General features: G+C 40.5%; 1 protein-coding gene across 1 annotated transcript in view; it reads left to right on the top strand.

The window, feature by feature from the left end:
* Positions 1 to 23106, top strand: part of LOC117413421 (prefoldin subunit 1) — a 50010-nt gene extending 26904 nt beyond the window's left edge. Inside the window, exon 4 of the mRNA XM_034022597.3 lies at positions 22709 to 23106. Within this exon, the coding sequence (XP_033878488.3) occupies positions 22709 to 22792 (84 nt within the window). The 3' untranslated portion in view covers positions 22793 to 23106. The remainder of the gene's footprint in view (positions 1 to 22708) is intronic.
* Positions 23107 to 26092: the final 2986 nt, after the last annotated feature.

Raw genomic sequence — 26092 nt, 5'->3', positions numbered from 1 at the left:
AGAAAGCTTTGTTTGTTTGCATGGCAACCACCCTCAATAAGGAGCCTCTTAGAAAGGGATGGGGATGGGTATGTGAGGGAAGGGGACAGAAGGAATCTAGTCTGTCTTGCGTGGGAGGGGAGCGTGGCAGAGCTGCCCATCAGACTGCAAAGCTAATCTGAAGGTCTTAGAGCTTGCCCTTCCATTAGCTGGTGACAGCTGCAGCACTGAAGGACACCTGCGCTGCTTCTGTCTCTGTTCTTGCTGGTTTTGGTATTTGGTCATGGCTGTGTAATATTTGATGACCTCGGTACTTGTTGTTGTAAACTGTTAGGTGGAAAATGTGAGGCGTGTTAAAGCTGCTAATACCAGACCGAATTAGAATTCACTTGTTATTATGGCTGCTCCTTCTGTTGACTGAACTTCCTGTTTTCTGTTCATTTTTTCTATTATTTTTTCCCCTGCTGGTCAAACAGACCAAAGATAAACCAGTGGGGCATGGGGTCACAAATATTCAACAATGCTTATATATAGCTGGATTGATAATGAAAATAGGACATATGTTTTCTGGGCATGTCCACAAATGGCATTTGGTGGTTATAAAAATATATATATATATAAATATAAATTTCAGAAGCATTTCATTGTTCCGTCATTCCAGAAACACACGGAAATATCTGTGGTGTTGAGAACATGCTCCTTAAAGGCAGGAAAGCTCCTCTTCTTAAGGAATGGAGGCGAGAGAGACAGAGGAGAGCTTCCTGTGTGCTGTTTAACCGCCGATATCCCAATAGAGTCTGTTGCAGAGCATGCTCTCTGCCCGTGCAGGCTGGGAGACAGTGGGGTGCTTGCTGCAGTGCTGCAGTGCTACAGCAGCTGATAAGAAGGAATTGCTTAAGTATATGACCGCTACAAAGCAGGCCTGCTGTCTCGGCTTCCTGATAGGGGCAGTGACGTGAATGTATGGGTTGGGTGTGTCTGAAACAACTTTTTCCCTGGAACTACGCCTCCAACAAGACATCAGCGTGTTCATGAGGGTATTGCATGTCCAGACAATCAGTACAGCTGTCTGTGAAAACAGAAGGGCCATTTACAAACTTTCTTCTCCAGAGTTTCATGAGAACAGTTTAACAGCCATTGAAATTAGAAAACAAACAAACAACTCTGAAGTAGTTAACTGGGTAACATTTTAGGTAGCCTGTAACTAAACATATGCACATAGGAAATGCGTGCTCTAAAGTAAATGTTTTATGGTATGCTGAATATAGCTGCTATTAAGTAATTCCCACACATGCGTTATCTTGTTCCACTTGATTGTGTGTCATCAGGAATATAGTAGCCTCTGGGGTGTGGGCAGGTAAGTGTAGTAGTAAGTTGAGTAAATATTGTTTCAGTGCTTCCTGTGAATACTACTCCTGTCACCGGAAGGTATCGGGTGACACAGCCAGGTGAACCCTCCATTCTGATTCATTGCTCCAGATTACACTGGAGTGATTTGCAGAATGCCATACTGAACTTTCATAGCCTCTGGACGCTCCTTCCTTCCGATGTTGAAAGCAGGGCTCGGGGTGTTTGCTTTGTTCTTCCAATTTTTTGCAATGTGCAGTAAATCTTCCACGTTTTCTGCTTCTGGCTAGCTCAGTTTTTATGGGACTTAAAATATTTGAATTGCATCATATGGCCTGTTTTACATTGAATTTACATTCAATTCAATTTGTAGATGGTTTGTTTCAAGTCAGTCCACCGTCATGATTTATGTGACTTAGCACGCGTATTCCACATGCTATAGAAAGTGTGTGTCTAAAACACTGAACGACTTTAAAAGGTGCATAAATCGCCTTCTCACGTGTATCAGGACAGACCCACCAACACAGTGACTCTGGGCTTGCTGTTGGTGTAATACTGATGACTTGGAATATACACATCACAATGGCAAAGGTAGATCCAGAATTACTTGAATTTATAAAACCCCACTCGAGTGGAACCAGAATTCCGGTGTTTACCAATGAGGGGTGTCAACCCTTAAAGTGTGACATCAACAGAAGAGGATGAAGAGGAGATTTGTACTGTGCATAAGTTTGAACATACATTTCCATTTGACTTAAACTTCTTAAAGGGAATTTTTAAATAGTCTTCTAAAATAAAGGACCATTGTCTTTAATTCTCTTTTTAGTACCATGCCTATTTTAAGCAGACAGATAATCACATTGTGTTTATGCGTATTGGTACGTGTGTGTTTGTGTGTGTGGGGGTGTACTTTTTATTCCTGTATGACGTGTGTAAATAGTCTAATATTACTGGACCACAGTTTTACAGGAACTGATTATTCAGCAAAAGATCTGACCACTACATCTTGATATTTTTCATTTAATAAAGAATGAATCAGCAAAACAAAGCACATACAAATAAAATAATCAACAGTCATATTAATGAATTGTGTAATGCAAATAATTTATGAAGAAAAAGTGTACATAACACTATGATGTAAGGAATGGTCTACGTTAACCTAACAACAAATCAAGTCACAGTATGTGAATCAGACAGGGATGTCGATAATTCACAGTAGTGACTGATTTTATTTATTTATTTTTTACTTCTACTGTATCAGCAATGACATGATAGCAATATTTCAGTTTTAACACACGTTTCAACTTCTCATTGCATAGGATTGCAGTACAGAGTGTTTGACATTATTGACAGGGTTTAGATTTAGCTGTGTTTATTGGATTATAGTTTTTATGAAAGCGGGAGAAGGCAGATGATGAGACAAAGCCCCATTCAATTTCCCAAAGTAATTACAGAGCTGTATATAAATCACCTGGATTGTTCATCTCCAAAGCGATGAGTCTCCAAACATTTTTCTGTATCCTTGTAGCTGGGACAGGATGGGTTGTGTAATACAGGACATGTTTGTACTTTAATAATTAATATTTCCTCCATTCTTTGAAGTTTTTTTTGTCAGTTTTTCATTTCTGGTGACGTCACTAAGTAGTTGACTGCTAGTGCTTGAGTGCAGACGCGTTGGACGAGCGGCTCATCAGAAATCTGGACGCGCCGCAATGCCCTAGTGTGTGAGGGTACATAGAAATCCATCATGTCAAAGATTGACGCTAGGACAACCCTTTGAGATATTAGCGGCATACTGTCGACGCCACTTTATCGGGACGCCTCGGGAGAAAGAAAAATATCCAGAATAAGCAGCTGTCCCAATTAAACGAGAGGCATTTGAGATGACCTCAGTCATACTTTTTTGTTTCTAAATGAAAAGAAAAAGAATGAAATCATTATTATTTATTTCTTTCTTTCTTAGCAGATGTCCTTATCCAGGGCGACTTACAGTTGTTACAAAATATCACATTACAGATAAGAGCAGTTGTGAAATACAATAGTCAGTGGTAAATAAGAGCAAATTCAAATGAGAGAATAATACATTATGATGAAATGTTAAATACATAATTTAAAATGAGTCAATTGTTTTTTTTAATATTCCTAAACAAAATTAATCGCTGTTTTTTATTACTACATGAAATGAAAAAGAATGAAATCACTTCTTCTCACAAGACGAGGCACCTGTGATGTTGACACGCCAACTTTCTTTTCTTTGCAACAGCAGCCTGAGAAACCACAGGAGACTCCAGCTCCTTCAACGTGGTTTACGCAATTTACACAAGTCAGTGTAATCGCTGCTCTGTGCTACGCAAACCTGTCTTGCTCTGAAAAGTGATCTCCGTTCATCATTTGAAAATACTGTATCCAAATTAAACGAATTGACACCTCAATTAAACAACATTAAATAGCATTGGGAAGAGCCATCTCCTAGAGTTGTATCCCATTTAAGCAGCAATCCCAATTATCAGTATCCTGATTAGGCGACGTCGACTGTCCTTAGCAAATAACTGTGTTCTATGATTCTCTAGGTCACGTTGCATTATGAGTATGGTACAAGAATAGTTTACAGTGGTAAATAATAATCTGCACATGTGCTGCTGACTATGAAATTGATGTCTCTCCTATTATATGGCTGGTATATTGGGGTCTTGACATTTGGTTCCCTTGTCTATTATTATGTGATTCTCTCAATGAAGTTCCATTACCGGTGGTGTTTAATAAAACGTTCACTGCTTCAGGATTTGTGTACACATCTTGACCTGGTGTCTTCATATTTAATGATTTTCTCAGACAAGTTGCATTACAGGTGCTGTGCAATGTAACTAAACATTTACCATCCTTCTACACTGAACTCAAAAGCCGCTGATGCAGAATTCAGTAGAGCTACAAAAAACTGTTGAGCGGCCAGTTTCTGAGCAGCATGGCAGATCGCTTTGAAAATCCAAAGTTAAAGTTTGGGACACTTGAGAGGTGTGCTGACAACCTGCGCCTCCTGCATCTCTCCCTACCGGACCCTGGGGTCTGCCTGTCTCTCTGAAATGTCTCGCTGTAATCAATGACCCCATCAAAGTGACAGGCAGGTGTCACGCACACTGTCCTGTCACTGCAATTACTTACAAGTAGGATTCGGAATACAGGGGTTAACCATGAGCAGGGCCGATGCCCCCCCACCTTCACCCCCAAATAAAAATAAAAAATGTCTATCAAAAAGGTTTTCATATTTTTTATTTAATCAGTAGTCCCTCGCTAAACCGGACGCAAGCAGGAAACGAGAAAAGAATAAAGGAGAGATTTGAAAAGATTCACTGCACTGCATGCATACAGTTTAGTGAAAACTAAACGTTTCTAGCCCTAAGCGATCATCTATTCTAGCAGGGTCCCACAGGGAGTGATGCTTTGGTTATTGTGCTCACACAGACTAGGAAGGAAAAATTGGATGAGGATGGTTTGCCTCAGAGACCCCTACTGGTGTCCAACGAGGCCAGGCAGAGACCTCCACGGTTCGGGACGTGATTGGCTGGACCACAGAGACAGAGGATGCCTGTTGACATTCAGTTCTCTAGGCAAGTAAAGCGATCACCATACCGAATGCCTTTTCCTGGAGGGTACAATGGAGGTAGAAAATAAATGCACAAGTGGTAAAACAACCTGATTCTGTAGTTCACAAACTAATATAACTATTAAATATATGACAACGTGCTTGTGAAAATATAATGGTGTTTTTAATGACCTGTTTAGGGATATTGATCAGATTGGCAAGGGTGTACCATCCTAGTTTAACTGCAGCAGTTATTACATGTACAGGTTTACATGCCTCATTAGAAACCTTACGGAACATCTCAACCAGGGTACGCGTAGAGTCTGTTATCCTATAGCAGACGGCCTGTAAAAGCTAACAGGATTTTCAGAATCGTGAAACTCGCTTTAAATGGATACATACATTTAAGACAGCTTTAGGAGTCCAGACATAAAAACAAGTTGTACTGACCAACCATTTGTTTGGTTTGTGAAAGCTAGGATCCTCAGAATCTGCCTGTCAGTCACGTCCACTTTGTCTTTCAAAAGAACTACACGGGGTTAATCACTTTTTGTTTGGGAAACGTATTCAGCTTGCATCCTGTCATAGTGGAACATTAGCATTGCTACATCTATAAGCTGTTCCTTGCAGTATGAGGTGGTTCACAGTGTCTCAGCCTGTCACAGCTTGCAAACTGTATCCTTTAAATTGTATAGTATACTCTGAGCAGGCATATACCGGGTGTGATTAATATAATGATAAGCCGGAGCATCACTGCAGTGGAATTCTCTTTTTCTGAGAATAGGGTGTGTTTATCTACAGTGGATAAACCTATTTATTTATTTTGTTTACCTGAGTATGGGTTGACCACAGTCTTTTCAGTGGGCCTAGTAAACATGCAGTGGTTGCCATGGCTACCTCTTGCCACTACTCTATATTGCCCATCCCTGTTCTCAGCCTCTAACAGGGTCATTGACAGGCCACGTGTGAGATCCTGGCAAGAACATTATGGTGTTGCATTCCAGTGCTGTTTCGTCATAGTAATGAGAATCTCTGGTCATCTAATTTAAGCCCCCACGCTGCAGCTAATACATTGGTTGGGAGTGCTTCAAATTTTACAGGGGTACATTTTCACGAAATTTATATGAAGAAAAAAAGCCGGCTGCCATAGCCACTACAGCACCTCATAGCAGGCATTCCTGTTGGCTGTATTTATAACTGTGTTTCAAGCTCATGCTGAAAGAAAGGATGACTTCATACTGGCGGTTACTGCTATTCTAATGGCAGGCTGGTGGTTGGCACTGGCACAAATATTCAGGGTCAGACTTATATAAAAATAAAATAAATAAATAGAAGTCATAAGTTTAAATGTATGAGTTTGTAGTGTAACCGATTCCTAAGCAGCAGATACCAGACTGCTTTTAGCTGCTGCTCTTGAGTCTTAGCTGTAAATCTTTAGAGACAGTTCGCTTTCAGATATAGCTGCTTACGTTATCAATAAATCAGCTTTCTCCTCTTTCTTTGGTGACTGAGGCGGTTATTGTTTACAAACACCTCACTTTTTTATACCCCCTGTATGCAGACCTGCTGCAGTGTCCCGGTCGGCCAGCGATTGAATCGAATTCCTTATATGGACCGAGTCGAAGCCGCTCCTCTGTTAAATCCTGGCACATATCAGCTGTTTAACCAGCCAGTGACTCTGCTGTCAGTCAAGATGAGTGACCGGACTGTCCTTACACAGACAGGAAGAAAAACATCCATTTAAAGAGTTGGCATCCTCATTTAACCTTCATAGTGTTGTACAGATTTTTTTTTCTTTGTTGGGAACAATTTGACCTTAAAACATCTTGCCTGAAAGTTTTTGTGCTGTGTTTTTGATTTCTCTCACTTTTCCTGTATGACGAAATGATACATTTTAATGGTATCTATAAAGCCTACTAAACCTAGGCCAGGGGTACTGAGTAGTATACAGCCCTGCTGGATAATTCAGTCCGAGTGGTTAGCTCTGAAGGCAGGGCTAAGGAAAGGTGAATGAATCGGGGGCATTTGCTTGTTTTGTGTCAGTTTACTGCTCCCCCTAGCAGTAAGGCATTGCCCAGGGTGAGAGGAAAATTAGCTTCTAAATCACTCGGTGTGGAAGTTTCTTGCCGTTGATTTGGTACTCAAGTGTATAAATGAGGCAAAGGCAGCTTAGCTTTTCTTGTTATGAAATGAACACTTGTAAGAGGCTTGTGATATGTAATTCACAAAGATTTGAATTTAAATATATGTATTCATGTAATATACTGTCATTTTAGTATTTGTGCAAAGTAAACATATATTGAATGCATTTAACATGTATTTAATGTATTTTCTTTTAACACACACTTCTAGTCAAAAGTAAACAGATTTTTTTTAGCAGTACTTTAAAAAAATAAAAAAATAAAAAATAAATAAAACAGCCGTAACAGGAATATGCTTGCCTTAACATGTATACCTTGTCCGATGTAAAAAAATAATTAATTAAATAATAATCTGAGCACTGAAATGCTCTGCATTTACACTGTTGACAGTTTAAGCACCTCAAGCAAGAGCCGCAAATCGGGGTTCATGCTTCTGCAGAACTGTAAACCGTCCTCCCTTTAGGTTTTGCATGATCAGGTGTATGCAGAGGTATATTTTCTGCACAAAAGACTTTGGTTAATTTGAAGTTTGTTTCTCCTTAAAGCTGCTCCCTCCGCTTTCATGTAATTGTTTGGGATATTGCTCTGCTAATTGCTTAGAACTTAATTTTGCCACTTTTTGCTAACCGCTAACGCTTGCTAACCGCTTTAACTTTACACTGAAACCAATTCAAAATACGTGAACTGTTCCTTTCCTATTTTCACGCTGAGTCGAAATAAATTCACAGGTTCATGACCGCCGTGACAAAATCACATCCCTTATTATAATCCCCTCCAATCCAAGTATCTGCACAGCTGTTTCATTAGGCCTGATATTCTCAAAAGGGGGTAGAAGAGGTAAGAAAATGTAAAGCCTTGGCTTACCGCTTTCTGGCTCATTGTAAAAGTTGAGTGGAACGGCTCAGACTGTTGTGAAACAGGAGTATTATTTCCTGGTTGAAATTACCTTTGCCATGCCGTGACAGACAGGACTCTGGGTTTATCTGGGACCCTGCTCATTTCTTTTTAGAGACACTGATTCAGCTTGTTTGGATCCTGTCTGGTATTCCAAATACTGCCACAAATAAAAATACAAATTCAGTCACTTCAGAGCCCTCTGAAAAGCGGCATTTGCAGCTAATGCGCCAGCGACATGCCTTGCTCAGTGTTACTGGTAGATATTGCAGATCTGTGTGTATTTGCATGTTAGCGTTTCACAAAAATGAACTGATTGGCTTTTCCACTTGTGGATGAAACTTGGGGTTTTGAAGTGTGTCTGTCAATCAGTATTTTCACACTTATGTTTTTACATGAATCTACCTTGTCCTATTGTGATGAAATTTGGCATGGCTATTGAATATATCAGATTATAGGGCTATATGGAGGCTGGCTGGCTGGCTGTTACACTTGCATTTTTGGTATCTTGAGAACCAGTTATCCAGCTGGGATGAAACTTACTAAGCACAGGTTATTGAAAGCATCAGTATCTGGGGTATACAAAGGAATCTTTATGTACACCAAACCTGTATTTGTATGTGTTCATGCGGTGGACGTAGGTCATGAAGATCTACTTTTCTATGTTACTGATAGCTCTGATTTTCTTAATCTTCTTCTTGGTTTTGGCAGGGGTGAATGTCATTGACTTACTTGGCTGGATCTCTTGCATAGGTAGTTTAATTATATGTTAATGGAAAATAGTAAGACTTCCTCATGTCTGCTTTCAAGAAGGGTGGTTTCCCGTCAGTGCTGCTGGTGGAGCCGGATGCAGATGATTCAAAAGGTTTTGAAACACTTCACCTAACGTTGCAACACTTTGTTCTTTGAGTTGGTAGCACTGGAGCAGACTAGAGTCATGCCAATTGTTCAATGAGTAGGGTTAGCCCAAGAAGAGACACTGTTACCTTCTCTACATCAAGCCTGCCCTGGGATGGAGGGAGCTCCTTTTCTTTTTCTAATATTAACCAGCCAGCTTCTTCCCCTGTTAACTGACATGTTTTATATTCAGTAATTGAGTAGACCACAAAAACAACTACTGACGTGAACAAGGAAGTGAAACAGTAAAAGACTTCCTGAAAGTAAGACATGCAAACTGAGAACTTTATTTAACCTAGTGCAGGACAGCAGTGCTGGGATCCCTGACACAGTGAGTTATGGTGCTAAAGGCTTCTTAACTCTGTCATTTGATACCTTAGCTTTGCTGTCTTTTAATAGCATTTTATTCTACCCAGTCAGATAGCGCATGTCGGAGTACTGATATTGAGTTTCGGATCCTTAGAAGGTACTGAACTCTTCATCAGCCGGCCCATGATGATGTCAGCTTTGTTGTCTCTGCAGGAACCCATTGGGACAGGACTGAAAGCTAGCAGATAACCCTTTTCCCCAGTAAACACATTGTACACATATGTAGCCAAATTGATTTCAGCTGATGACAGCAGGTTGCTGTTTTATTTTGTCACTGGCATATCAAGCTTCACATTTTAAACGTCTACTTTTGTGCAGTTGATTGATGTTGTAATCACTATAAATAAGTGTGTTCTGCCTTGTTTGCATGATTAACATGATTGAAGCTGAGTAAGAGGGCTAAGTATAATAAAGCCTGAATATTTCACTGTGCTGCCACGCTTGCACTGTGGTAATTGAGAGCGAAGTATTAAATTTTTCTGCAGTTTCAGTTGGGGTGAAGCAGTTATATTAATTTGCAGCCTCTTGTTAGTCATCTCATTTAATGTGTGTAATCGCAAACAAAAGTCCAGAGATATCCTGGAATTGACAAATATTAGATTGAACAAATCATTAAAACACAGAGATATGTAAAAATCAGGGTTTGTGCCTACAGTCTATACAGTGCTAGCTTGGGATACAGTATATTCACACACATTGCAGTACAGTATAAAAAACTACTTGGTAAGGAGGGCGCTGTTGAAACCCCTCTGTTCAAACAGTACCAGGCCCTTTGAGATCAGTGGTGGAAGCTCTGGAATCTTCAGTGCTTTATTTTTTACACAGCAATATAGCAACGTGGCAACATGAGTTTATAATCCCCATTAAAAGATGTCTGTTTGCACTGTGTATTGGTATTGGCTCCCAGGCGCCTGACTGTAGCGTTTAAAGGGGAGCATGACTCTGAATTTTAGCAAGAGTGCTAAGTATAATAAATAGGGCCCTACCAAATTCATGGTACATATTTGTAGATTTCACAGTCATAACATTTTAAAAATCTTAAATTTTCACGGTTTCAGCTATTTAAATCTTAAATTTCACAGTGGTGTAACAAAGTATGAACATGTGGTTAAAAGTGGCAAAATATAAACATTTAAATCATGTGACCACCAAAGTAAAAATTAATCTGAAATCCAGAGGATTGCTCTGTGATTGTTGCGTTTCTGTTAGTGATTTAAATAAATAAATAAAAAAAAAACTGTTCTGGTTTTAAACGTCTTTGTATGCAATAGTAACTCCAAAACTATTCTGAAATGCTGTTTTTCTTCATTCCCTGTCTCTGCGGTGTAAATACCTGTCCGTATTTAGACACAGCTCTCTACATCCACATAGTTTGTTGGAATTGACAGACAGCACCAAGCTAGGGATGTGAAGTCTCTGAAATTAATTATATATGTATACCTGTAACGGTACATAACTTCATTGGATTTTAGTGCAGGGTAAAGTGCACAAAACAGACCAGATTTCACAGTCCTTGTCCTGTTTAAGGCTGTGAAATGGGTGGGGTCCTAATAATAAAGCCTGAATATTTCACTGTGTCCTATTCTGTTTGGCAGATACTTGAACCCAAAACAGAAGTGGGCTTGCCAATGATGTGGTCTTGATTCATTTATGTCTTCAATAAATAAATAAATACATTGATTTGTTTAAACCTGAAAGTGAAATTCCTGGTATGCAGGGCTACGATTGAGTGGAGAGAAGTGGGCACTGACAATACTTGCACCAATTGTGCACCACCCCCTGGGAGCTCCTGTCTAAGGTTGGCAATGGAATAGCCTGGACTCAAACCAGCGACATCCAGGCTATACGGCGCATCCTGTACTCCACGCGGAGCGCCTTTACCGGATGCGCCACTCGGGTGCCCCCGGCACTGACAATCCTAAAAGGACCGTTTTACTTCAAAGTAACAGTGGAGTGGGGGTTAGAAGAGTAAAACCCTGACTCATGTAACCAAACCACATTCCAGAATAGTGAAGCCCATCTGACCAGCTGACCAGGTCAATACTGACACAGTGCAATTCAAATGACAAGGCAACCAGTCCGCTGAGATGAAAGCAGAGCTTTGAGGTGAGCTTTATTTACCCCATTCCAGCCTGTCCACTTTGATGTGGCGATAAGGAGGAATGTCATTGTTTGTTTTTTAATTAAACACTCCTAAGAGCCAGCAATCCATCTATTCAACACTGCAGGATCACAGTCCAGTAAAAAGAAAAGCCTCCCTCTGTTTAGGTCAGTGGTCCTTTAAAGCTGGTCCTTTTGGCAAAGTTATGCCCGTGAAGTCAGATAACACAATCTGTAACGCTGCTATACTGGTGTGTTAGCAGAGGAACTCAAATCATTGCATTCATCTGCCCCTGTGCTCATCATTTTGACTTTTGTGCTGTTTGATAAATTTGCTTTTTAATGTCATTTTATTTTACTACTAGGATTATTGCATTTAAATGTCTGGAAAAAACCTGTTTGCCCGTAGCCAGAAACTGAGGATCACTGATACAGTATACTACAGCTACTGAATTTTGTGATGTTGTGGTTGATAATGTATTCGCTGATAATGTATAGTGCATTTTTCTTACAGTATTTTGCATTATACAATGAGATTATACAGCCATTACTGATATACATTTACGTCAACAGGCTAGGTTTCACGTGCTCTCAAATAAATGACATGGGAAAACAACCATTTGTATTTTATCTTGTGGATTTGTAGCAATGTTGACTCCACCATTTGTTTGCGGTTATTTGTGTTTTTGCAAAGGGAGTTATTCTCTAAAAAGCTGTGCTTTTGGATGCTGCTGTTATCTGGCTTTAAAAATGTGAGGCGTAATGGTTCAAAACGCTTGCAGCAAATCATTGTTTCATGTCAAGGGTGTATTGGAATTGAGAACAATAACTTTGATACATTGCTACTACTGCCCTAAAGGAGGCTTGGTGGTCCAGTGGTAAAAGAAAGGGGCTTGCTACCAGGAGGTTCCAGCTTCAATCCCGGCTCAGCCACTGACTCATTGTGTGACCCTGAGCAAGTCACTTAACCTCTTTGTGCTCCGTCCTTTCTTCCTATTAAATGAGATTTGTCAGCAGTTGTTTAAAAGAAGAGTGGTGAGAAGGCATTTGCAGCCTGCACTGTCAAGATGTCAGTGGTTGTAATTGAGGCTTTCTTTATGGCTTGTCAGAAGACCTCATTATATGTTACAGCTTGTTGTCTACAAAGCCTGGTAAGAGGTTTTAATGATCAAGCAGTCTGTCCACAGAAAGCCTTGCTTGTTTTGCTCTCTGCCTGTCAGCAGGCCAGAGGTTAGGTTATGGTCTGTGTCGGATTGAAATATGTCAAGCATCTGCTGTCAGGAGAGAGAGAGAGGGGGGGGGGGGGGAGAAAGTAGCTGTCGCTCTGGGTAGAATTTCGCACCACCCTGGGGGATTTCATCTGAACCAATTTGTAAAAGCCTAATTATAAATATTGTGTAGCCTCTCTGTCTTGAAAAGCTGGTACTGTAAATTTCACTGTGATTAATGTGCTGTCGCAGGGTATGTGTCATCGCAGGGGTGTGAGGTTGGTGGGTGGTAGGAGAGGGGGAAGGAAGGCTGTGGTTGGTGAACTCGTCTGGAGATTCCAGTGGGAAGAAGGCTCTGCCAGATCCGGAAAGGAATCGGTTGGGAAGAGGAGCAGACTGACCTCGGCTTCACTCCCCATGCTCCCCGGAGACACTGTCTCACTGAGCACTCTGTAGCAAGGCAACACTGTTTCTGACCATTCCCATCAGATGGGCAGCAGCGTTTTTCAGAAGTCCTGTATCATCCATATCTATTAAAAACACAATAATGCTGAATTTAGAAATAATGAAATATACCTAAATTCAATGATAAACATTCGGACTCATCATTTCAAAAACATTGCAAAAGATTTTGAGTCAAAGTGTTTGTCATTGAATGGAAGTTCCTTTCAGTATTTCAGAATTCCTATAATGTTCAAGGCATTTTTCCAGAGTAATGTCAGTGTCAGTGTATCTGGTCTTCAGAATTCAACAGGAGCTCTTGAGCATTCCTGAGATGTTAATGTTTTTGTTGTAGATTCTTTACATTTTACATGGGCCTGAAAACACATGTACTGTGTAGGATTTTCCAAATCATACATTCCATTTACAGTTGTGTAACATATTTTAGTTTTAAGTCAGGGAGTAAATGGTGAAGCGAGGCTGTGTCAGCATTGGTTCACATTGAAAACCCTCCACACTGTTCAGCACAATTGCCAGTCCCTGCTTGAGAGAGAAGCAGCGAGTGTAGCTGTCGCCTGTTGGCAATGGTGTTCTATACTGGTCACAAATGGAGCTCTTCCCAGGGGAAAACAAGAGATGAGTTTGATTAAATAAATGTATTTCTTCTTTAAACCAGATTGCTTTACTTATCAAGGTAATTTGATGGAGGAGTCTTGTTTATTTTTTGTTTCTGTTTCCATTGGATGAAAGTGACTGTGTGGTGGTTGCCTGTCCAGTTGTGATGAAACCTAGTACTGTCCTGTTTTTGTAATCGGTATGCTTATACTCTCTATCTTGTGTGAAGAAAGTTGCAGTGGGCTGTATGTTACTTGCATGCTTGTTTTTTATCAAGCCACCCAAGTGTCTGAACTGTATTCTCCAATCAGGCAATGTGTCAGTCTCTGCACAAGCATGCTGGTATTCCTCCAGAGCTCTCCTCACATCCCAGTGCAAAGTGCCGGGACAGCTCCTGGAAAAGCAGGGGCTACTGTAGGGAATTAGGCTTTAGACTTTGCCACCTGTAACATTGCCAGTCCAGCAGCGGCAAATAAAAAGCCAACAAAGACCTCTGACAATGTAGAAGGCTGCCAACATAACTTCAAGGTCTGTCTTTCTTTCTTTCTTTCTTTCTCTCTCTCTCTCTCTCTCTCTCTCTCTCTCTCTCTGTAATTTATTTTTTTTTGCAGTAAAAGTATTTAATTAGAATAAAGGTTTCTCTTTTTGTTGCCACACCTATTAGAAAAATAGTCGTTGTTTCCTTACTGTATCTATGATATGACATTTTTTCCGAAGGAAATTCCACTGGGTATGAAGCTGGGGTCTGATTGGATAACACTGTTTTTCACAAGGCTGTGTGCAGTCTTAGGACATTATAAATAAACAGGTCCCATTAAGATACACAATTCCAGAACATTGTGGTGCTTTTTATTGTGCTAGAAGCATTGTGCACACAATACAGTCACATAGAAAACATTCTACGGCTGATGCTTAATTGTTGCAAAGTTATTATTTCCTGCTTTATCTTTTAAAATGTTCACATGTACAGAGACTGAGCAGTATACTGGACAGCCTTCCTTGGTACGGTTTGTTTTCTCAGGGTAAACACATTTGAAACTAGTAAACAGTTAGCAGTCCCTGGAAGGTGCTATTACAATCGCACTGGAAGCAGTGGTTTAACAGTTAAGTGCTGCATTCAGCTGTAGCATGTCATCCTGCAGCGCTAATGAGAGGGCTTCCCTTCTCCTGGATTCCTCAGGACCTTGTTGCATTGCCTGAGCTCTGTCACAACTTGTCTGTAGATGGTTTGTAACCTATCAGGGCTGATACAACACACATCCCCTGCCAATTAGTGTTGTCGGTATCAGAAGGAAGATAAAAGATCAGCATGACCTTAATCCACCGTATAGAAAAATAGAGGTGTGTGTTCTTCAGTAGCCCCCACAGCAGGTTCTGTAGGTGTATGCAGGAGTGTGACATACGTGTAGACAGCTCCACTATACCTCCCCATTTAATACACTAACAGCAACCACATTAGTACTGCCTGTTTCCAGTCACATGGGGTACTGTTATATCTAGTTTGTTGCTATAATCTATTGAGAGATTGTAAGTAATTCTGTAAACACTAAGTAACTTCAAAAAACATAACCTTGAGAACTACCGTAATGATGTAGTTTCATTACTGAGAAACGAAACATGTAGCAAGATTCCTAGACTGTGACTGTTCAAAGGCAATGAACTGCACTTTCAGGGAGAGTAGCCAATCTGAGCATTTTGCCCTACCCTTCTTCTGCAAACACAGAACTGAAACCAGTGCAAACTTAGCCGGAGTTACCATTGTTTCCAGAGATTGTAGCCCCCATTTGTCCCGATGCCCATGGCAGGCTGCGACTGATACAGGAGCTGAATTGAGGACTGAGCCACTCACCTCTGCGCTGATGGAATTCCAGTCTCCTAGGGTACAGGGTGAATCGCTGCCTGTGGATACCTGGGCCCTTAACGGAGTAGAATGTTAGCTTAAATCAGTATAAGATTGAACTTTACCACCAGGAATGTTTCTAACTAATAAGAAGCCCTGCAATAGAGTAATGTTCATATAGGAAAGAGGCTCCCCATGCAATTACTAGGGATGATGTTTTCTGTTTAATTTCCATTAGGGTGCCGTTAAAGATGTAGGCATCTCAACGTGAATGTTGTGCACCTGTAGTCTTAAATGATCTTGCACTGTACACATCCCACTGCATAACATGCATGTTTTTGACAAATGTTTTAAATTTTACGTTTAAATGTTTAAGCTATTAACCTTCTTAATAATTAGAATACAACACGTGTACCCTTAAGCTATATTATGTACATTAGTGTGTTGCATTTTAAATCCACAGCACAGAGGAGTCTGTAAAATGACTGCAGGAGAGCACAGCTCTGTCCTAATCTTGCACTGCAGGGTGACACACAGCGATGTGACGTGTATTCACATTTAAACTTGGAGTGACTGCTCCCCAGGCACACTGCAGCCAGGCTATTCCATCAATGCACTGCTGGGATTACATCCACGTCAGTTTAGCTGCTCTTTTTATACAACAGGATTTGTGAAAATTGCAGCCGGGCTGACTAGAAATAGCTTGCATCAGTACTTGGTCCAGAACTCATAAATCAGAACAAGCATGCTATTTAGCATGCAGCAAAACACGTCTGCCTGATTGACTTCCAACAGCCACTACCTCACGTTTCCCGAGTGGATCATTTAACCTTTTATGAGCATGGCACTGGAGAGCTGTGTGGAGCCACCTTTTAAAGCATTCCTGAGGACTTGACCACATTCTTATTCTGTACTGTACTGCAATGAATTTGAGATTTATTATTTAATAGTCAAGGAGGATTTCAGGCTCGAAGTTAACATATATTTGGTAGCATTTTGCTACCCAAAACTCTTAATTTGCTACTAGTTTTTTTTTTATGCAGTAGCATTTTTCTGATACCTTACACTGCAGTTTATATGACTGACCCTGAGTGAACACGAAATACCGGTATTTATTTGTTTTAAACACGTGTATTAGTATCGTAAAGTGGGATACCATTGCTAATAGAGCTTCCTGATTTGTAGATGACTGAGGTTTTTTTTTTTTTTCTTGGTTGATATCCCTTATTCTGTTATTACTTCTTAGTTAATTTCTTCAAAATTGTAGTGAAAAATCCAGTGAAAAGGCAGGGTGTGAGCTGACATATTTATGAACAAACCAGATAGTATAACACATTGAATGAATCTTTTAAATTTAGCGATACCGTTCTGGAATTAGCTTTCATTTTCAAAACAGCTCGATTGTGGTTATAACCTTAAGGTCATACAATGCAGGATTCAACGATATTGTGGCACAAGTTACTCTCTTTTTTTTTTTAAATTGCTGTCTTAATAGGTGTGTATGATTTGTTAGTTACCGAAATATCAGTCAAGAGGATCATTTTGAACCACTTAAGATGCACCGATAAAACATAACCTCATAACTGTACTGATGGCATATCAAATGCTTAGACGACAGATATTGTTGCATTTTTGTAGAACTTAAGGATAAGACAAAATACATTTCGACAAGGAATTGCATTAATTCCATTTTAGTTGAGCACAATGTGGTTTCAATAAATACTTTCTGATTTAAATATAGGCCTACTATGTGATAGTTTGGGATATTCAGTCTATTTAAAACAGTAGGTAGGTGTTTATTTTTTAAATTTTTATATATAATTAGTTGAATAAACCACTACTGAATAAGACCATTTTGCTACCTACTTTCCAGGCAGGTAGCAAATCCTCACTACTGCCTTAAAAAGTTAATGTCTAGCCCTGCTTTTTAACATCATGGCTATTGTCCTGCCCGGGCTGACAAACTGGGTGGCGGACCTCCTCCCATGGAGAGTCCCCAGCACCTCAGAGCGGAGTCTTCACCCCGAGGTGGTGAGTCTCGTTTGGGAGAGGTTCAGGAGAGCAGAGAGAGATCTCTTTGCCTCCCTGGAATCGACCAACTGTCCCCTCTGGTTCTCCATAATAGGAGGCGGGGACTCGCTAGCAATAGATGCCTTGGCACACCAGTGGCAGAAGCAACTGTTATATGCCTTCCAACCACTCGCCCTGCTCCCACAGTGTCTGGAAAAAATAAGGCAGGCCCGGGCCAAGGTGCTCCTAGTAGCCCCTTACTGGACATGATGCAACTCCTGAGCAGCCAGCCGTGGAGACTGCCCAATTGCACTACCTGAAAATCAGGCTTGGGAGACGTTATGGGTGTTTTTTTGACATGGTGTCAGCCTCAGGGTTTTGACCCCACGACCTGTCCCATGGAAGTTATATTGCAATTTTTGCAGGACTTTTTTGACGAGGGGAAATCCCCCTCAACGTTAAAGGTCTATCTGGCAGGTATTTCAGCTTGCCATACCAAGATTGTCTGGGGAATTTTTGAATGAGGCTTGGCAGCTTCAGCCACTATGGAAGGACATTGCTCATCACTGGAGGCTAAGCATGGTGTTTTAATGCACTCATGAAGCCTCCATTCCTCCTCCCCATACATTCAATTGTTATCGTTCAAAGCGGCTTTCTTGCTTGCTACCACCTCCGCAAAGCGAGTGAATGAGAGGCAGGCATTCTCCATAGCGAAAGCCTGCTTAATATTTACAGAGGCCAGGACAAAGGGTACCAATCCTGCCTTTTTGCCAAAGACGATCTCGGCATTCCATGTCAACCAGTCTGTGGAATTGGAGGCTTTCCATCCACCTCCTTTCCAGTCTGACAGAGAGTGACAGCTCCATACACTCTGTCCAGTGATGAAAAGTTGGAGGCAGTCCGAGTTTTTTCACCCTAGCCTCTCGGCTTAGCCTTGTACCATACCAGTCGTTCTACAATATTGCCCTTGCGACAGCTTTGATTCACTCACCCATATGGTTATGGTTACATTTCGTACTTGAAAGGGAACGTTAGGTTATTGTCATAACCCTGGTTCCCTGAAATAGAAATGTAACGGTTCACTTTTACTACAAAAGAGGCGATCGAGAGTTCAGGCACTGAGTCTTTGTCATTGAATTTACAGTAATCTGCACAATTGAGTGTTTAATAGTTATGGAAGATGAATGTTAGTGACATACTTGCTATAATGGCTTTCTTTAACTTTCTGTACATCAGCAACATGAACAGGTAGACCACTTCATACTCTCACCACTCTGTGTGAAGAAGTGTCTCCTTACCTCTGTCCTAAGTCTGTCTCCACCTAATTTCCAGCTGGGTCCTGTGGTCCTGGTTTCTGTACTGTGTTTAAAGTATTTGTTAGGGTTAACTGTGTCAATTCCTTTTAAGATTTTAAAGACAAATTTTGCCTCCCACCCCCAAATTCTTCTTTGTTCTAGGCTACTTACATGAAGTTCATCATGTGTTTAATGAGAGCTTCAATATTCTGAAGTTCTGTAGCTTTTAGAGGGTGTCTGCAGGATATTACCGCTGTACTGGGAACCTGAATGGGTGAGATGATCAAAGCCATAGGGTTATAATTAAAATAAAAATTACACTTAGCTACACATGGCAAATGAAACAGAGTACAACCAAAAACAAGTCTGGAAATCTCCCAAGGCTTGGAGACACTGCTGAACAGGGTGAGTAGTGAATGCAATTGGTGTTATACTAGCCTGGGGCATAGCATTTCAGAATACCTCTCTTTGATAAATGTCTGCTAGCAGGCACCTTATCGAGTGAAATCAGCACTGGCCCCTACGAGTGTGCAGGAAACAGAACTGGAGTCCAGGCTGTTTTTCCATGAGGATCCCTGATAGCAGCCCTGGATAAACAGGAATGGGTGTATGGAAACACATGGAGAACAATAATAAACATGTTCATTCCTGATTTTATTTTCATGAGATAAAATGCAGAGATTACTGCTTATAAATCAATGAAGGAGTAACAAAGAAAATACCACTAGAGCATTACCTAGTTGAGAGATTTACAATACTTAATACCAGCTCACCTAACCAGAGAGCGTAAAACGCTACTAAATGATTTACTTCTCCTGCCTTGCTCTCCTGCTTTTAAATTCTGGTTGGATTTTTGTATTATAAATCATACACTCTAGGTTTTCTGGGGCTAGAGAATGCATTTAAATGGCCCCTTACCAAATGTTGTTCAATGGCAATACAATGTCCCTGCATTAAGGGCGTTAATCGCACAATGGCAGATGCATTGGTAGCACTTGTATTGACATGCCAATTGGAAGTAGGAACGAGTACATCAGATGGTGATCTATTACACTTCCAACAATCTCTTTTTCCTTTCCTAAATAATTGTGATGCAAAATAATTAGGAAATGCATGTGGCAGAATTATACTCTACAATAATGGGCGATTATATAATTTACTGTATTTAATGCTTAAAGTAATATTTAATGATTTAGAACCAATACGTTACTGTGAGTGGTGTGTGGTATAAACTATAATGGTAATTGATTTAATTAAAGCGTATTTTGTATCTATTGATTTTAAGATTGTTTTGTTTTTTAATTGTGCAATTATCTTAGAGTATATAAGACAAAATCATAGTAGATTGTATAAGTCCTGCTGCTGTATGTGAAACTTGAAAAGCTTTCATTTGAATTTAATTCCAGATTTTATACAGCTATATCGTGATTAAGGCAACTTGCTTTGGTGTTTAATATTGTGACTTGTCATGCTCATGGAGTCTGCATGCTTGTGCTGTTTTTGGCATCATATATCCCATTGTGTTGCCATTGCTTGTAATGCTGTGGTCTGCAAGGTATAGCAGATGGATTATAATGGGATCTGGTAGGATTGATCTGTCCTGGATTATAATGGGATCTGATAGGATTGATCTATCCTGTATTATAATAGGATCTGATAGGGACCCATCACACATTCTGGGTCCCAGCACCCAAACAACGACTGTTATAATCTTTAAGTTTGAATTTGACCTAAACCTGTTTATCTAATTTATATTAAACGTAATACATCCTTAGTGTTTTAAGGTGTTTTTGTGTGTCCAATCCTCCACGTCTCACTCGCACTCTGCAATAAAAACGAATGCACACAGCAGCACCTGCTCAAACACAAGAAACGTGCTCTTACTCATATCCGATAAATACTGTGTGTCCTCCAGCGGCATGTATCCAGCAGTAAACTCACCTTTAGCTCTTGATGAGGACACAGCAGTCGTCACTGTGTGGTTTGAGTTTTACAGCAGGACGGCAGGTCACTGCAACATGTGCAGGCAATCCCAAATACCTCTGTGGTGTGTCAGAGGGCTGCTCGTATTACAGCTTAGACTTGAGTCACTCGCAGGCTTTGCATTTCTGAAAGCACGGACAATCCCAGTCGGAAGGGTTCTCCTCCCCATTGTTTCACTCGCTGTCTTCAGGTGATAAGAAACTGAAGGTTTGAGTAGATCATGGGTAAGGCAGAGGTGGGTTTTATTACAGCGTTGTACAGTGCCAGGGAATCCACCTGGATTGCATCGACCGAGATTACCACGGTTGACATAGTTTTACCACCTTGTTTTTGATGTTTTGTATTACTTTTACTCCGACCAGGATTAGTGTCTTTAGTGGGCAGTCATTTTCCTTTACTGAGTTGACCCTAAGGGTAACACTGTCAGATTGTAATGCTATCAGGAGTTACAAAGTGCATGACCTCACCAATACCTCATACCCTTTTGAAATGTAAGCTTCTAAGGTTTCCTGGTGTTTAATGTTTGACCTGTGGGTTGTAGGCTAGTCGTGGAAGTTATTCTCCTTGAAGAGTTATTTTAAAGCCAGGTTTTGCTGCCACATTCACTGCAGATATCATGGAACTTGTCAGTTAGAGGCACCAAATGATTGACAAGACTCGGCTCACCAGGGTCATAGAGTGTGCTCTGTTACCTGCCAATAGGGGCACAGTTTTTCAAGGGCTCCATCATTGAGATGTCATTTAAAACAACAGAGTGCAGCATTTTCACAAGGACATGACACACCACCTCTTGAAAAAGAACATGTTAGTATGGGTTTATCCATAGCAGCATTGCAGAGAAACCAACTGACTTTATAATCGTGCTGTATATCCCCCATAAAGGGGAAATAGTGCATAGATACACACATCCTGTACATCATTGTTAGAAACTGTGTAGGACTTTCTAAAGAGAGCTGAAGAGCGTGAGCTATTTAAGGTTGTGACTTAGGAACCACTTACCAGATTTTACCATGCTATCCCAGGGTGCTGTACAAAAATAAACAGCAAGCCAAGAGCTCAAAACCATGTTTTAAAATTCTGACGGACAGGTTTTATTCACGGGAAGTCAACATAGTGCCTTAAAACTGGGGAAATATGGCAAATACACTTGGTGTGTAAGTATTCTTGCTTTTGTATTGGCTGCAACCTTGTCAATGAGCCATCTGGGAGACCAGCAAACAAGGAATTTCAATAGTCAACACTTACAAATGCGTGAACATTTTGTAGAATACATATTTGGACATCTATTAGAAGTTATTCAACGTACTGTGAATATAGGTCATTGAGAGACCACTGTTTCCGCTAATCTCTAATACAGTGCAACCTAACACTGGCAAAGGCATTTACCCCAAACTTTGCTTTCTTATAGTTTCTGTTAAACATTTAGGAGTGAGAGTTTAGATGATATGGGTTAGCTGTGTGGTTGAGTGAGTGTGAAAAAAAGACTGCTTCAAAGAGGGAACAGGCTTGTGTGCCTGCTGCTGAAACTCCTTTAGATATTGTAAACCAAATGGATAGCCAACAGAGCTTTGGGTTGAAAAATATACTATGTTAATAGTTCAGAGTTTAAATGTTTTCTAAGTGCTTCTAAACTTTAATCTGTTGGCAGAGATATGCATGTCAAATCTAGAGGTCAGCTGTTGTATTATACAGTAGCATGTGTGCAGTGTAGTTATTCAACAATGATTCTCTTTTCCATGCACATGTAACTGTTGTACACATGTATTCTCATCCACATTGTTGTAGTGTCATAAAAACTAATGGACAGCTTCTCAGGATGGCTTTTTTAATTGGTTATAACAATAAACCCAACATGCTAGTTTAAATGTTTAATCCTAAAGTTTTTACACATAGAGAATTAAACAGAATCCCTAGAATGTACAGCAGTAAACATCCACCCAGGAATTCTCATCAGAACAAAGCGCACACTGTAGCCTTCACGCTGAGCCCATATTCTCTGTGTTTTCCAGCAACGCAAGACCTACCTGGAGCGCAGTGTGAAGGATGCCGAGGACAACATCCGGGAGATGCTGATGGCGAGGAGGTCTCAGTGATTCGGGAAGAGCAGCACAGGAACAGTCCACCACTTTTGTTTTTTTTGTTGTGTTTTTTAAATTTTTTTATTAATGGCTATTAATTATTTTGCACACAACACTGCAATGTCTTGCATAAACCAGACAGCTTAATAAAAAAATGTGTTCAGTTACACAAATCTTTTCTTCTCCTGTATTGATGATCAGATCATCGTGTGCTGATCAATGGGCTCATGCTTGGAGTGTTGAAGAGTTAAAGGACTTGGCTATCACATTGGAAAAACATGTGAAGAGATGTCTACAGGAATGGAAATAAAACTCCTATTGCATACCAATTGAATCTGACATTTTTCTGTCTGGCGTGTAACACTACATTTTTTGACACTGAATTTAATTTGCCACGTTTCTGCCCAGTTCTGTTTGTGGTCTAAATCTTTTTGGATTTCCTGTGTGGCTGTAAGTGTGTCTGCCGCTCCCCCAAGCTTGGTTTTTGTCTGCATATTTGCCAAGTTTGCTAATTATCCCCTGATCTAATTCACTGATGTAAATAAAATAACAACAGTGGTCCAATGACAGAGCCCTGTAGCACCCCACTGAGTACATCTGTTCTGTTATTACTAAATAACAAAACAGCAAATAAAGCACGGCTGCAATGATGCTGGTGAGAACTGTTGCCAGCCCTGCTCTCAAATAGCTTTTTCACAGGGAATATTTCAGGAAATAAAGAAATACATTTACAAAGTTGTAGTATAATAAATGTACTGACCAAGGAACATGCCACAGAAATGCAATTATCCCTTAAGTATCATTTACATGCTTCTGCTAATTCCGACGCGTTTCTTCTGATTGAGCAGTTGAAGTTGTGGATCCAAGGGTCTTGGTTAACACATACACGAATGCACACACAAGTAAGTCAGTCATTTGGTCTCAGAATGTTGTGGTGATCTTGCTCAGTATAATTCAAACTTAGAATAACAGTTACAACAACTGCAGATCTGAATAACTTTGATGCAGTGCTGTAAATATTATCCAGATTATTACTTTCAGATAATTATTTGAGTTCAAGTTGGAGCCATCAGTGCAGCAACACATCATGTCACATTACTGAAATCTCTTAAAGCGACTATAGCTAACAAAATCATCCTCATTAGCACAGATAATACGGGTAGTGTTTCATTACAATACATAACGCTTAAATAGTATATTTAAAGTGTTTTAGAAGCTTCAGCATCTGCCAGGAAACATTAACCCATTTCATACAGTGGCAGCTGGCACATTGGCTTCAGGGTTCCTGAGCACTCCTACAGCATGTCTGGTCTTCAGCAGACTTCCTTTCAGACCAATCACATCCACATGTGAAATGGCAGCTCCGTGGCTGTGCTTTTACTTGTGCTCTGGAATCCTGGACCTGAGTCAGCCCTTTCCGCAGGATATGTGATGCGTGTCTCATATGTGAGACCTCCCAGAAACTGAGCAGAACCCGGTTCACCTTCTAAAATAAATAAAAATAGTAACGTCCATCCAGCTACATTAAGCTAAGTTAGTCACCAGAGCATTGAGTGGATTACAAGATCTTCAGACCCACAGATTTGTGCAACGAGAGAATCAGGAGCAGAGGGTTAAGTGGCTGAATTCCATGCACTTTCATAATCTGTGTAAAAGTCACATTAAGTAAGACAGAAGTCTGGAGACCAGCGCTGCTTCCAAGCCACTTTATGTAACTTAATCAGCTTGTACATATGAAGTCACTGAAGTCATATGAAGTCACTAATGCAACTCATTGCTCTTACCAGTAAACAAGTATGAAAACACCAAGAAACATTGTAAAACTATCTTGAGAATTATAATATGACCTAGAACACCTAAGAAAGCACACAGCCTCATTATACTTGCACTGTCTTTCATTGCATTCTGTCTTCTCAAGGTTTAGATGCTAGTACCCAAGGGGGTAGACTGAGGGGGTGTTGCCTGCTACTGCTATACATTTGGTATGTCTGGTTCCCATGTTCCAAAGAAAATAATTAAATAAATTCTAATAATGTTGACAATATAATAATTCATGTTTCTACTGGGCTCTCTCTGTAAGGGGGAAAAAAAGATTATGTTAATAAAGATTTCTAGAAATAACACATTTAAAACAGTCCCCTGGGGGCTGCCACGCCCCTTTGTAAATTGAATTCCTTTGTTAAGTGCATTGTAGGTTGAGGGTATATTGTAGAGAACCTCTCATTCAGACATTCTGAAGCACACATTCCTGAAAGGATCAGACTAGTTCATCGTGTCTGGCTTGGGAATGGTGAGCTCATGAAATCTGCATCTTGGGAACAGCTGGTTTCACGGCCCTGATTAGGACTAATCGTGGACCGCCTCACCTAGAACATCAGGCAGCCCAAGATTATAACTAATAAGACAGTACAAGACAGGCACATACCTCCCCCAGAGAGTACTCCTAAATCTACAGATCTAATCTGGATCAATGTTAAGCCATTCATGTTTTGATTAAATCCTGATCTAGTGAATGGAATTTCCCAGACCCTCATTGTCTGGCAAGCCGCAGTGGCCTGTAACTTCACTATTTGCTAATCCTTACAACCTGCTGTAAAACTCAGTGTTGGGAAGTTTAACAAAAGCTTCAATTATGAATTGATATTTGACAGAAAACCAGACAGTGGTGCTTCTCAGTTCATAAATCCCTATTAGAGCCTTTCCCACACTTAAACAAACCCAGACATGACATGGGCCAGTGACGGCCTCACAGACTGTCCATGCGAGCTCGGGCTGCCTACGAGTCTGTCTGGTCCTTCCTCCTGGCAGGGTTATCATAATAACATTGCAGTGATCACCTTTCCATTGGGGGCTGCACCAGGTCTGAGCCGCTCTTCAAGACAGATTGGGTTCCCTCTGAGTCACTGTGGAGAATCCACCAATGTCCTGTTCTCAAACCCAAAGCAGTGCATTGCCTTAGAGGAGAATTGGAAGACAAAACCAAGACCTAAAAGTTAATCACAATACAAAATACAGGACGTGCACTCTTTATTAGGAACCCCCCTGAATACTGTTAGTGCTGAAAATCCTACTGCATACTTCATATGGAGATCTGAAAAACAGCCCACAATTTTAAATGAATGAATGGGGTTTTATTCAAAAGATTGTTTTATTCAAAAGATTGTTTTACCTTGATCTAGTCCAGAGTCCAGGTGCAGAGATCATGAGAAGGTTAATGTTTCATGAACTAGTCCAGAGTCCAGGTGCAGAGATCATGAGGAAGTTAATGTTCCATGAACTAGTGCAGGTGCAGAGATCATGACGAGGTCACTGTTC

This window comes from Acipenser ruthenus, chromosome 23 (genome assembly GCF_902713425.1).
Source record: "Acipenser ruthenus chromosome 23, fAciRut3.2 maternal haplotype, whole genome shotgun sequence".
In the NCBI taxonomy this organism is placed as follows: Eukaryota; Metazoa; Chordata; class Actinopteri; order Acipenseriformes; family Acipenseridae; genus Acipenser; species Acipenser ruthenus.
Note: the sequence above shows the minus strand (reverse complement) of the source record. Positions and strands in the feature narration are given on the sequence as shown.